Raw genomic sequence first — 14,041 nt, 5'->3', positions numbered from 1 at the left:
TGTCAAACTTTTCAAGACTGTATCCTAAATTATGAGAAAAATAAATATTGTAATTCTGCTGTGTGATGTGTTTATTTGTGATACCAATAAAAGTTTTTGTTAACTTTTACAGACTTCAGTGGAGGGTAGAAATAATTACAGCTGCAACAGTTAACCCCACTGTAGAATTCCCAAGTTATATACATTAAACTTAAACATAATTAAGAAAAAAATGGTAAGGATGGGACTTTTGTGTCACTGTATAATTTGGAATAACCATTGATACAGTTTCATATTACAATCGTTTTTTCTTAGGAATAACAAACGTTTAAGAAAAAGACATGTCCTAAGTTAGATTCTACGCCTAACAAAGTTTGCGAAGGAACAAAAAATGCTGTCATTTAGCTTAAATCAACGTATCTAAAAAAGCGCTGAAAAATGTATAAGAAAGAGCTACGTAAGTAGTAGTATTACATAAACTATGAACATTGTAATGAGACGTATCACGTTTGAAAGAAGCCGTCTAGGAGCGTGAAGTAATTTGCGAAACAACTTTACAACATACTGATCAATAATTATCATCATGATGGAAGTAAAATAGTGATATTTAATTAATACGTTCGAGAGAAATTTTCATAAGAATTTGATGAATCGTCAATATACGGAAAGGTTGAACACTTTCATATTTGCATATGAAGCTTAATTGTTCAGGTAATGAAAACATTGAATGTTGTATAGTAATTTTTTTGTGGTAGCGTACCTAAATTTTTGTCAACGTAGCTCACTAGCGTAAAGGTTTGCGAAATTTTGTAACTTAAAATTTTACTTAATTTAGGTAGTTCTGCCGAGCAATGCTCGGCATAACTGAGTATAAAAATCGGTGTACGGGCATTCTTTTTATATATGTATATATACACGCTATACATATTAAGCCATATCGGTGCAGTATGGAAAACTTGCTGTCTGTGGATGTATTTCCTCTTAAACGAATTGACCAAGTCAGACAAAATTCAGCATGCTAACTTATTAGTTACGTTTTAGTTTGGGTAAAGCATATGTTTTTAAAGACGGACCTCATCAGCTGCGTGACGTGGCTTTGTGTGGAAAGAAATAAAGCCGAAAAAGTGGACGATAGCACTATACACGCGAAATATATTTTCTCACTGGTTAATCTCGGGTTTGACAGACAGTATTCAAAACTTGTAACCTGTGGCATTGAACGTTTGGTTCAGGTAGCACTGTAGATACTATTGTTTCTTCTTACTTCTCCAGTGTGTTTAATTCCAGCGGATGATGACAAAAGTTGCAGTTTGAAAGTTGTTGCACATCTTCTAATAATATTGCTAATAATAACAAAAGTAATACTAGATTACAAGGTTGCCTTAATTGTTTATTCTAATTTGGTTTAGTTGTCTGTTATCTCTGCTCTAGATGTCTGGGCTCATAGATGTAAATAACAATAGACCGGCCAGTCACTACTGTGTCATTGAAGGGCATGTGCGCATACGGCCGCCATTGCTGTGTGTTGATGTTCTAACTGGCGGACAATGTAAAATGGCTGAGAGTGACAGTCGTCTGTTTAATTCAAAACCCGAAAGAACGAAGGGAACACAGTGCTATCACATTAACTGTTGCACATACTGCAACCAGGAGTCGAAGGCGGAGGGTGTTACATTTCATAAGTTAGTAAGTGAAACTTTTATTTGTATAATATATTAAGTTACAGTGGTGACATCGAGCTGGCGTGGATATTTACATCTAATTTCAAAAAAGTCTATATGCGAGTTGTTTTTTTGGGGGGGGGGCATTTTTACTATACAAGTCGGCATGACAGTTTCACAGCTTTTGATTTGAAATACTGACAGTATTAAGTACTCGCATAAGCTGAAATAATCATCCAGAACATTCTAGTGTCGCCTGCTGACCAGTCAGGCTAAATAAATAGAGAGATCGCCAAAGTATACGCTGTCTACAGATACAAGTTATGTGTACATTTACTTTTGATGTTATCACTGAGGTCAAGGTAGAACACTTTGAATGAATGAGAGAAGAAATTTGGGTTCATTTATATTGTTTAAGACAAGTCTTGTGTGATAAGAGACGTTATGGCTTATCCGGGAAACAATTCAAACATAGGCCTAATGATGTCAATACTTATTCTCAGAATTACGTGAGAGATTAAATTTTTGCAGGTGGCCAATTCCAGTCCAAAATATTTGAACTGTCAGTATCATTATGATAAATATTCAGTGTGCAATACAAGTGGCCCAAAATATTTTGTGTTACTTGAACAACAAGAGAAAATTAATGTAACTGTGATATATATATAAAAGAGTGAGCATAGTTTTATTACAGTATATGTGTACACGTCTTTCTATTTTGTTGCATTTAATTGTAATGTATGTGTGAAATATCAGTTAAGTGTATTAGATGTATAAATGTTTTGCACATTGCTGATTGTGTATTTGCACGTTCACATGAAAAGAAAGTACTACAGAGATGATTCTCATATAAAATGGCAGAATTTGGCTAGCATATAATTATTAATTGTACATTTACTAGTGAAAATTGTTGATTATGCTGTAAATGAATATCTTTCTTCAGTGTTCTTGAAACTAATCCAGTGTAGTGTACTGTACTCGGTTGAAAAAGTCAGCCATTTGTCATTGGTATTTCTCTACTTAATCATATTTGTAAGGTTTGTGAAATTACTGTGTGACATACATTAACCACATGGCCGTTTACTGGGGAAAAAAGGGGTATTGAAAGAAAATTGGATTTATAGTTTAATATTTTGATTTGCTGTTATAAATGCTGGTAGACTTAAATTTATACAATTTCAAAAAGACCATTATGCACTGTAATGAAGCATCCATGATGGGAAAATGTACTGGTCTTGAAAATTTAGGTATGTACATTGTACTTAAAACAAATATTGGACATATATTATGGTATGCAGATTAGACAACGCCAGACAAATGAAATGGTAATGGAAAGTGACACATCTCATTTACTTTAAATTATTTATGTATATTCCCATAAAGTTGAGCTACAGTTTACAACTTTATTTGCACATGAACATTTATACAATCTGTAATTTCATAACATTTTTCTGAAGTCAACACCAATTAAATATATCAGATCGAATGTAAACACTATTTTCATGCTTTAATCTGCACATGACTTGTACTACACTGGTAATATATGATTTTCATGTAAAATAAAATGTTTTGCGTAATTAAGTAACCGGACTTTGTTATGTCGCCGTTCAAAGATGAATCCAACTGGAGAATTATATTAGATTTTAATGGCAGGGTGATCTTGAGAGCCACTGTTCTAATGAGTAGAATTTTAACATTTCATTCAAAAGATTTTGTTCTGTTTGCAGAATAATAATATTAGTGAAATATTTTAAACTGGGTTAACAAAGATGATGAACTTACAGTATCATGAGAAATTCTTTTTTTTTCTTTACAATAAGAGACTGGTTATGTACATGAGTTAAGCTGCAATAAAAACCGAAGGATTGTAGTAAAGTCCTTTTCTACACTTCAATCCTTTAATTATAAGACCTTGCAGAGACCATTTGGAGGGAAGGGGCTCAGATCCAAAAAGGGGGAGGGGAGGATATAAATAGGAAATGGGAGTATTTAAAAAAGTAAAAATGCTAAATTTATTGTCTTTAGATCTAGTACAATATATGTAATGCATCATTGATGAAATAGGTGTAATGATTTGTGTTATTTTTTTTGGACTTCATGTTGTATATATGTTTTTTTCAAGCATTTTTTGTAACAAATTTTCAAATAAATCCGAATGCGTTTTATTATATTATTATACTTCATATGACAGGTCAGATGTGTGTGTGTATTTTATGAACGCTTTTTGCATTAATTTCTAAGTTAAAATCAGGTTTGGAGCATCTTGGCTTGACAAATTTATTAAAATCAAATAATAAAATTATCCAAACGTCTAGTTTAGATGGAAAACGGCCATAAGTTGTAAAATGAGATCGCCTTACAATTGTCATTTCTGTTTGTTTGTTTTGAATTTCGCGCAAAGCTACACGAGGGCTATTTGCGCTAGCCGTCCCTAATTTAGCAGTGTAAGACTAGAGGGAAGGCAGCTAGTCATCACCACCCACCGCTAACTCTTGGGCTACTCTTTTACTAACGAATAGTGGGATTGACCGTCACATTATAACGCCCCCACGGCTAAAAGGGCGAGCATGTTTGGTGAGATGGGGATGCGAACCCGCAGATTGCGAGTCGAGCGTCCTAACCACCTGGCCATGCCGGGCACGTTGTCAGTTCTACTGGGGGGGCTTTGAAAGTTCAACACATAGCAATGATGGTCGTTTGCGCATGCCAAATATCAAGTGACTTCCAATCTAGTGTTAGTTATATCTATGGCTAAGCTATTTTTTCTATAACTTGGTGTTTTTTCACGCTGACTTTGTATTTGTTATATATAAAATTCCCAAAGTTTTAAAAGCGCATTTCGTAGTTTTTAACTCTACCTAACAACGTAATACAAAATTTAAAACGTACAGGTACTTTCAATTCTATGAGTGCGCGGTTAAACGTAAGTATCTTGTTACCTAAAAGTAATATCCATATTGTGAAATAAATAAGAGGTTATGAATAAAGGCGTTGGAATGAGTAGACATCAAAATACTGTTTGCTTATTCTAAAAGGGGAAATCATCCATTTTACCAGCGCAATGGTACGTTGTGTTATTCATACTTTTAGAAGCAAAGATGACGTTGTTTGATTTACATTTAATTCAGGACGCACCTCGTGTATCCACAAGCTCTCTTTCATGCGAACCATTTCTTTATCAGTCGCACTTTTCAAGATGTTGAAGTCGTTAAGTGTAATATTATTGTGATAGTCTTTGAAACACTGAGGAAGAATAGCTGACTGATAATATACTGTATTTTGCGCATCCTCTTTCATTCAAGAGCTCAAACAACATATTGTAATAATTAACGTAAAATACGTATATAAAAGATGATTAAGTATTTTATCTCTCTCGACATGAAAGCAAAATTTTACTGTACAGTTTGTGCTAATAAGGTTGGTGTATTCTGTTTTTTAATGTTTGTTTTTAAATAATTTAGTGTGTTCAATGACTATAATGTATTACAAAATAATGCCAGGGCAGTTGTTACTTTTGGGCCTTGTGGTGGATTTGGTTTCAAGTTGACATTTCTTGGCATGGTTATTGAGATTATGAGAGTGTTTTATGTCACAACCGTTAGGTGGAACCAGTTTCAAATTGATGTTACGAGACATCATAGTTTGAGATTATAGGAAATTAGTGTCTTTCACAGCAGTTGAATGTATTCGGTTCCAAACTAACTTTATGAGACGTGGTTTGATGTTATTGGAAATTAAATTCTGTCACAGTAGTTAATCATGTCGATAAATTATAAGCGTGTAATCTATTTTCAAATGTTTTTTGTTTTATTTTTTGTCACTTTCACAATGCTTTAAGGGAAGAAATGTAACTATTGAAAAATTATATTTCTGCAACCTTTCGTGCACTGTATTACATGATTTGTCTGATTACATGTACTCCATTCCATACTTTATTAGTACTCTCGTCATTTTCTCTCTAATAGTTTATGCATTTTTGCATAATTATACAGTCACGCTCGACAGTTTAATTATTCTGCATTATATTATTTTTAAATACGTATGACATACGTCTCTAAGTAGCTAAGTCTAATCATTTAACACCTGTGAAACTGAAATTCTTTCTCATTGTTTATAGTGTATATCTTAGCCTACATGCAGGATCTATTTTATTTAACCCAGCAGTAGTGATTATTATAAGATACGTTGTGTAGAATAGCCACTGTGGTATGGGGCGGTATCATATATTTTCTACTCCCTTAGTTATAATTGGCAATTAACCAAGGTTTTTATAGGGAAGATGCTTGTGATATCAAGAACTATATAGCTGTCTTTTATCTCAGCAAATTGGTAATGGCACGGAGTTTCGTCTTCCCCAGCACGAGTGGACGAAGGTCACGCGCAGAGTAGTGTTTAATGTGCAAGCCTAGACTGAGTCAGTATTGTATGTTTTGTATCAAAGCGAGGTTTACCTTTGTCTAGTGGATTTTCGGTGATTTTGCTGAACTTTTAAGCTTAGACTTGTACTGTAACATTTGATTTTGTATATACACAGTGTAAATGAAGTAAGACATTGGTAAGTGTTTTCTACTTAATTTTTCTAAGGATCTTTTGTGAGATTTTACACTTATTATAACTATTATGTAGTTATTTGTAAATAAACATTGATCTTGTGCTCATTCTGTGATTTGGCTTTCTTCTTCTTTATAAACTCAGAGATTAGAAAAATAAATAGACACATATTACATAACCCACTATTCTCCGAACCTCCAGGTAGTGGGCCCTCACCGATTACTCTGAGGGAAATCCTCGATGCGGAAAATACCACAAAGTAGTAAACATTTGGTGGCGTGATTAGGATATCATTATGGCATCTTTATTATTTCTAAATGGGTTTGTGACTGGAATCGTAAAAGCTCCAGCAGTCTCCACTAGTCCAAGCATATCTGGAGACTGGTGTATGATCTGTAGAGAGATAAGACAGGAAGGGTGGTAAGATCTGGGTGAAGTCTTCTTATGGTATTTATAGATAAACATTTTCCCCAACAAATATAAGATAGGTCCATTAATAACAGATTGGTCAAACAGGAAACTTGCTTGGTTATTTAAATCTGAAAACAACTGTAATTTTAAGTTACGTGAAAAATATACAGATTGAATACATTTCAAAAATAGTGAAAACGGTCTTTATTACAAACACAACAACAACAAAAAAACAGGCATGTGTACTTCCGTAGAGAAGTGGATGATCACCACTGCTGGATCAATTATTAGATTATCAAAGTTTCTTTCCTTCAGCTCAATCTCTGCAGAACCAGTCACGATGAAAGCCATGCAAGAAAGAGCCCGAAAATTAGGTTTCATGCTAGCAAAAACCAATGCCTTTTTTTTTGCTTGTGACTGCATCCCCATGTAACCAATCACTCTCTCTTTCTTAACATTTTTGAGTTTTTAGACATACCAATGTTGTCTTCTCAGCCAATGAAAGGATGCCTCGACATTTTCACTGTCAGAGAAGAAAAAAAAAACGTTGATACGAAAATGGAGAAAGAGACAAGGGGCACAAGATCACACTCAACTGAAAGAATTCAAGTGGTTTTGTGGACTATAGCTTGCATGCCAAAACAGCATAGAAACAAACTACACGAAAATTTGTATATCACGAAAGATGGTGGAATGTACATGATACACAGAATACATGAATAACTCGCATATTATATTCTCATAAATCTTGGACTTTTGCCAATGCTACTAAGGTCTCTTAGAGTCATTCCCTCCTGCTATGAGCTCGGAATGGGGATCGAAAGTCAGCCAGAGAACTCAGAATCATGATGAAGTTCTCTCTTTGAAACTGAACTAAGGTAGAGTAGAAGACTTAAAGACTGAGAATTATCTGATTGGCATACCACTTAAGGGAGAGAGAGCCAAGATGTGCCCTTGGTGGACAAACTCCACAAACATGAGCTGTTTGGCCAGCAGGCAAGATGGCGAACATGCTGGAGGACACCATTGTGGATTCGTGAAGTGACAGGTATTTTCTATATGAAAAAATGTGACCGACTACTAAGCCAGGAGTCAGGGGTGTGGTGCCATTGGCTGGCTAAAACCATTAATGTGGACATATACGATCTGTGGGGTAGAGTCGACCCTTTCTGAGATAGGAGGTAAGCTGCTGAGGTGGTAATAGATCATGAACAAACCCAGGAATTTGTATGCCAGGTAGACGAGGTGCTTCCAGCAACTTATACTCAGAAACTCCAGGTGTTGTAGTTATTGCCCAGTATAGTATAGGGCTCCTAGAACCCGGACTTTATGACTTTCCATCAAACCAGACTGTCCAGTTTAATACAAGTGGATCAACTTATGTACGATGATGCAATGTCCGACGCAGGGGCGTATCCAGGATTTTTCAAGGAAGGGGGCGTACTCACTTTTGAAAATGTTTTATAAACACAATCAAATTAGCACAGTGCATAGACTGAGACCCTCCACGTTATTTCGCCACAGAGTGGATAAAGTCGGATACCATATAATAGTGGTATCACGAATATAAACACAGATAATCGGATCTATTCTTGATCTCAGTTCGTTGATCTACATCATCGTGCTGGAGTATGGTATATTAGTAATGCAGAGAGAACCAGTCGCCAAAAAACAGCCGTTATTTATTTTTCTAGATCTCCGAAGGGGGGGGGGGTCTAGGGGCCATGTGCCAGCCGAGCTCTATAGTGGATACGCCACTGCCGACGGTCAGTAGTTTGTAGCTGTTCTACAAAGTGAATGCGAATTGAGTGAGAACAACTGCATTTAGCCAAAGTTAATTAAAATAAGTAATGGTATAAAGGTAGTGATAGAACGAATATTAATTATAATGACAAGAAGTTTGGCTCAGTAGTATAGTTCAACTAAATTCTGCCATTAGTTATTCATTTCATAAGGCCTATAAAGTACTTTAAGTCTTATCACTTGCAGATGACGCCACGTTATCAAAACATGAGTACCAGTATGTAGTTTATTAGAGTAACCCAAGTTGGTTACTGAATAATGACGCACAAGCTCTGGGCAGTCTGTAATAGCTACTGGTGTATGTTGTGATATGTGGAAGCTGGAATCTTGCATGTAGATTCTCTACAGGAAGACGAGTGTATGATCTATAGGGGGATAAGCATAGAGCTATGGCAAAAAGGCTTACAGGAAAGGTGGCTAGATCTGGAGAAAGTCATCTTGTAGTATTTATAAACTGTCTTCCATCAACGTAAGGTGTGGCATATATATGTATAAGAAACTTTACATAAAGTAATTCATAAATGTTGTCCAACATAATATGACTCAATCACTAAGAACGTGGCCAGAGGACAACTTTTTAATTCGAATATTAGAATTTGATCTGAATGTTGTATAAAATTATGAAGTTAACTGTGGCCATAGGCCTGTGAATCATTATTTGAAGAAAACGTGGGCTGTTGCTTTCATTTATACTTGTGTAAATGTTTAAACTTTCACATTGAAGCATTTGGCAGGTAATGGATTTGCTGGAAAGAGACGTGATTAACGAGTGGGATCATGCCACACTTGCAAGAAAACACAGTTTGACCTGTATTTAGTTAGTTTTAGTCAGCAGTATTTCAGTTGGTCAAACTGAAATGTAACTAAACAATGTAAAATATCTATGTAAAGTAAAATTCACAAACTGTGTAACTGACATAACGAATGTCAACTTGGTGTACTAAATGTTTTATTTGATTGTGACAAAACACTTTTGATCATGCATATTGAAATGTTCTCAAAGTAACCTTTCTTTAAATTATATCTCACCATTTATCAGCACAAAATCAGTTATAGTGCATGAAAATGCAGCCTATGCAATAATGCTGTAATCAAGTAGTAACATCTTTGTATGAAGTGTAGCTATTCTTGTTGCTTAAATTGTGGTTGAAAGAAGTAGCAAAGGGTGAGACGAGGTGATGGTGAGCTTCCTTTCTTTTTTTTTAAAGTTAGCATCCTAGTAGTTTTTGATCTATCATGTCACTTATGTGGCCACCAAACTTTGCAATCTCCTTCCCCCTCATTTCTTCCCTATTTGGCCCGGGCTGTGTTTGTTCAAAAATCAAACAGTAATAAAGTGAATGTGGTGGAGATCTAGGATAGCTGTAGACGATTATAATAGCTAGTTCGAGCTGAGGCTGAAAAATGTCTGAACCAACTGCACTCCGTACATAGTAAAGATTGTGTTCTACAGGTTGGTTATACGTTAGCACACGTAAGACTGTAGAAATGGAACTTGACCACAGTTTTTGTTTTGTTTTACACTTTGCTTCTGACGGACGTTTTAGGACAGAGGGCTAATGTAATCGGGCCTGTTACAGCCTTAAACCACACTTTTGACTGGATTTATCTAAGCTAACAGTGTTCCCATTTAAAAATAATTTCCTAGCTCCCCTGGCTATGTCGTTGTCAACTAGCCAGTTGTTGATCATTCTATTAATGTTGAAAATTACACCCTGAGAAATATGACTGACCACAAGAAATGTCTTGGATTTACACCCAAGTTATTGGAGATGACTCCTTTTGTATGATTTACTATAAGATGATTGAATCATCACAATATGATTAGATCGAAGTTTGTTGTTCTTCTATATGATGTGTAGTGTAGACATTGTGTTGAATCATGATGAACTCTACCGATGTCACTTATTAAGTCATACGTGTGCGAGCTGTTCCACAGTTTATCCAACATTCCTTTTCCAGAAGTTTTTCATGAAAATACCAAGCCACGCAGCTTACTCTGTGGTCTGGAGACAGGGATTCTGAAGTTGCTGTGAGTAATCAGACACTTTCCGTTTTCTTTCTTTTTCATTTTTTTCGTTTATTACTAAATGGTGCACTAGTGTGGTTGGTCATGAAGGGTGTCAGATTAATACATGTTTTAATTTATGAAGGGATTATTTTCATCTTGATTATGATTTTATGCAAAAGGCTTTGTCACTTTTTTAGTGTTTTAATCTTTGTTAAAGGTTTTTATTTTAGTGTAATAGAGGGTCTTAATTTGTATGTACAAGTGTATGTTTCATTATACATAGAGAAGTTTTAAAGAGTCAGTGTATTAATGATTTAAGTGGTAGTGAAAGTTTTGTTTTTGTTTTAATTTGGATGCTATTGTATGGAGGATTTTTCATTTTACCATCCTAAGAGTAGAGCTTTTGTACAAGCCAGCCGAAATTACGAAAGTAGGTGGAAATAAAATTAGTTATTCAGTACAGGTCGTTTTTTCTAACTTTTCGTCGAAAATGTCTAAATCTCTCCGGTAAGCACTGCAATATCTGACGAACAACAAATCAAGTATGCAAATACATTAAGAGAAATAGGTAATATATATTCTACAAGAACAAACAATGTTTAATTGACGCTAAAAGATATAAGTTGTTTTATATTAAATTTAAAAATTAATGATGTTTCATAACATTTCATAAAACATTCTTTATTAATATATAGATCTCTGAAATCGTCAGCTGGTGCTCAACTCACCTACTTAAGGTAAATTGTAGGAAGTGCAACCATCACATTTAAAAGTATTTAAAAATACAGAAGTTTTAAAACTATCATACAAATGTTACGCCTATCAAATAATATAGTAACAATAATTAGCATAGGAAAATGACGGGGTGGGGAGATGGGACGCAACATAAAGCATGTTTAGAAAGAGTAGGCGTCATAAAAACGTTTGTGCACCACTGACTTAAGGTAATTAAAAGACGAAGGCAGTAAGCCCATCTTATTGCTAGTTACTTGTTTTTCAGTAACTACCATATACTGATATATTAACAACGTCATTGCGAAATACAATACAACTTGTGTAATCTATTGATTTATGCCCCTATACTGCCCACTTTATGCGCAAAATAGTCTTATTTTACCCTACTTCTGAAAAGTTCAAGCCATAGTTTTGCTCTAATTTTTCTACTTATTGTACCGGGAAGTTACAAACCTCAAACCGTTATTACCTAAAGCAGCGTTTCTCAAATTGGGGTCCGCGAGTCATGTCCGAAATTTCATAAAAATATTTAAAACAAAATACGATATCTAGAATGAAAAATAGTTTTCGAAAAATTAAATTTATATAAATTAAAACATTTAATTTTGAAATACAGCTAGTTTTTCATGTACAAGAAATCTTTTTTGTTTTCAAAAAACAAACAAACACGGCAAAAGGCTTGGGAGTCCGCGAAAATGTTTTAAATAATATTCCAACCATACTATATTTATCATATCCATTTCCGACGATGCGTTTCGCTCAATCCAGAGTTCTTCAGGCCAGCTGGAATGCAACAAACACAGCAGAGGTCAGAACACTATGTTTATAAAATATTTGATGCAATAACAAATGTTATGATATTTACGCCTTTTACAAGCTGGCGAAGAATGATTACAATTAAAATATTAATTAAGAGATTAAATTAAGAACGTAGTGTTTAAAAATTTAATAGACTAGTACTAATGTCTTATGACAAATATAACTGTAAACATTTTTCGCCGGCTTCTAAAAGGCGCACACACCATAACAACTTTAGCTTTTATGTTCGTCCAGAAAACAATAACGTGAAAGGACATTACAATGTCTCTTGTTAAGGTCTGAATTTGAACAGAACTGTCAATTTGTTTGTTTGTTTTTTGAATTTCGCGCAAAGCTACGCGAGGGCTATCTGCGCTAGCCGTCCCTAATTTAGCAGTGTAAGACTAGAGGGAAGGCAGCTAGTCAACTCTTGGGCTACTCTTTTACCAACGAATCGTGGGATTGACCGCACATTATAACGCCCCCATAGCTGAAAGGGCGAGCATGTTTGGTGGGACGGGGGAGAACGGTAAATTGAAGCTGTAAAGAATACTACTGTTGGAGATTTTATCGGTCGAAGAGTTGGATTTTGTTATTGAGATACTTGAAACTTTGTTCATTATCATAAACCCACTTAGAATTTAAAACCTTCTGTTGTAGTTAACGTTTGATTAAGATGCTAGTGTTATTTATAAATAATTTATTTGTAATATTTTAATTCACATTGTTTCTCGAAAACACGCTCTAAATAAGCGTAGAAAGAAAGCAGTACTTGTTGTCTTTTCAACCCAAATATTATGCAAACTATGTGAGAAAAAAAAACAGGAAAATAAACATCCTCCCCGGCGGGGAATCGAACCCCGGTCTCCCGCGTGACAGGCGGGGATACTTACCACTATACTACCGAGGATTATGTCTGAAAGTCGATATATAATTTATAAGAAAATTATTAAATGATCTTACTATCTAATAATATTATTTCTGGTGCTTGTAACACTATCAGCAAAATTTATGTATTCATTTTAAAACACTAATATGAATAGGCCTAAACTTTTTATTTGCTAAATAATAACAAATTCAACTCTAAAGATACTCATTACATAAGTTATAACGATCCATTTTTCTAAAAATTTTGTTACACAAGATTTTTTAACAGTTTAAAAACAAATGAATAATATGTTTAGATTACGAATTTCAAACGATAAAAATCGTTTGATACGATGTTTACTCATGTATAGATCAGGTTCTCACCTTTTATCTTAGTTAAACCTTTTTATTGTATTGTTTCCATTGGGCTACCTCATGATTTATACCATACGTAAAATGTAACTTTCTTTTCATATAGTATATACTCACCAGGAACGAAGCTGGATATAGGAGAACAAATTATAATTGTCACAGATGCATGAAAGGGAAACTCGGCAATTTTTTTTTTTTTTTTATTTACAGTCGGTTCAATAATTTTCAATATATGGCAGGCACTTGACGCCACAAAGTCTATTCTGGTATGTAGCTGATCAAGTTTTGTATTCAATTAGTTAGAAGACTTGACTTTCAGTTTTATGATAAAGTAACTACTGCTAAAAGTGAACAACGAAGATTAATTAAGGATTACGGTTATAATTTTGAGCAAGAGTATTTGGAATAAGTAATAAATGGTATGCATTTAAACGAGGTGCAAACTGAGTGTTTATCGGGTGGTGTAGCTGTAAACAATATGTAGGCGAATGGAGACTATTAAAGAAAACGTATGCTGCACGGGATCTGATTTAACAATATCAAACTTGGGAAATAAGAGCTGCGTTACAGAACATCCAGGTTTCGATTATAATCAATCGTGTCATTCTTTGAGTGGCCTATATAAATATAATTTGCATTTACCTTTAGTATTCGTGCAATTTATTGCTGGGCGCTGTGGTAAGATGACTGTAAATAATTCGTTACATAAATAATTATTGTTTATAATAGACACTTCAGTAGCGCAATGTCATGTAGCCCTTTTTAACAAGACCAAGTCAAAACACTGAATATGTTTATTATTTTACTGTCGAAAGAGTCTACAAAATTGACCTTGAATCGAATAATACTTAAT

The 14,041-nt window shown here is 34.6% G+C and overlaps 1 protein-coding gene and 1 non-coding gene across 3 annotated transcripts in view; one reads left to right on the top strand and one right to left on the bottom strand.

Annotated features, from left to right (window-relative positions):
• Positions 1-13,380, top strand: part of LOC111086829 — a 34,082-nt gene extending 20,702 nt beyond the window's left edge. The window contains exons 5-7 of one of the 2 annotated variants that reach the window (XM_022391304.1): positions 10,368-10,437; positions 11,112-11,153; positions 13,295-13,380. In XM_022391304.1, coding sequence (XP_022247012.1) covers positions 10,368-10,437; positions 11,112-11,153; positions 13,295-13,358 — 176 coding nt within the window. In that variant the 3' untranslated portion in view covers positions 13,359-13,380. The remainder of the gene's footprint in view (positions 1-10,367; positions 10,438-11,111; positions 11,154-13,294) is intronic. The other variant, XM_022391305.1, reaches the window with a different exon arrangement.
• Positions 12,788-12,859, bottom strand: Trnad-guc. Its single transcript has one exon. It is a non-coding gene; the product is annotated as a tRNA-Asp (tRNA).
• Positions 13,381-14,041: the final 661 nt, after the last annotated feature.

The sequence above is a fragment of the Limulus polyphemus genome, unplaced genomic scaffold (genome assembly GCF_000517525.1).
Source record: "Limulus polyphemus unplaced genomic scaffold, Limulus_polyphemus-2.1.2 Scaffold1470, whole genome shotgun sequence".
NCBI classification, from domain to species: Eukaryota; Metazoa; Arthropoda; class Merostomata; order Xiphosura; family Limulidae; genus Limulus; species Limulus polyphemus.
The sequence above is the reverse complement of the archived record's forward strand: the minus strand, read 5'-3'. Positions and strand labels throughout refer to the sequence as shown.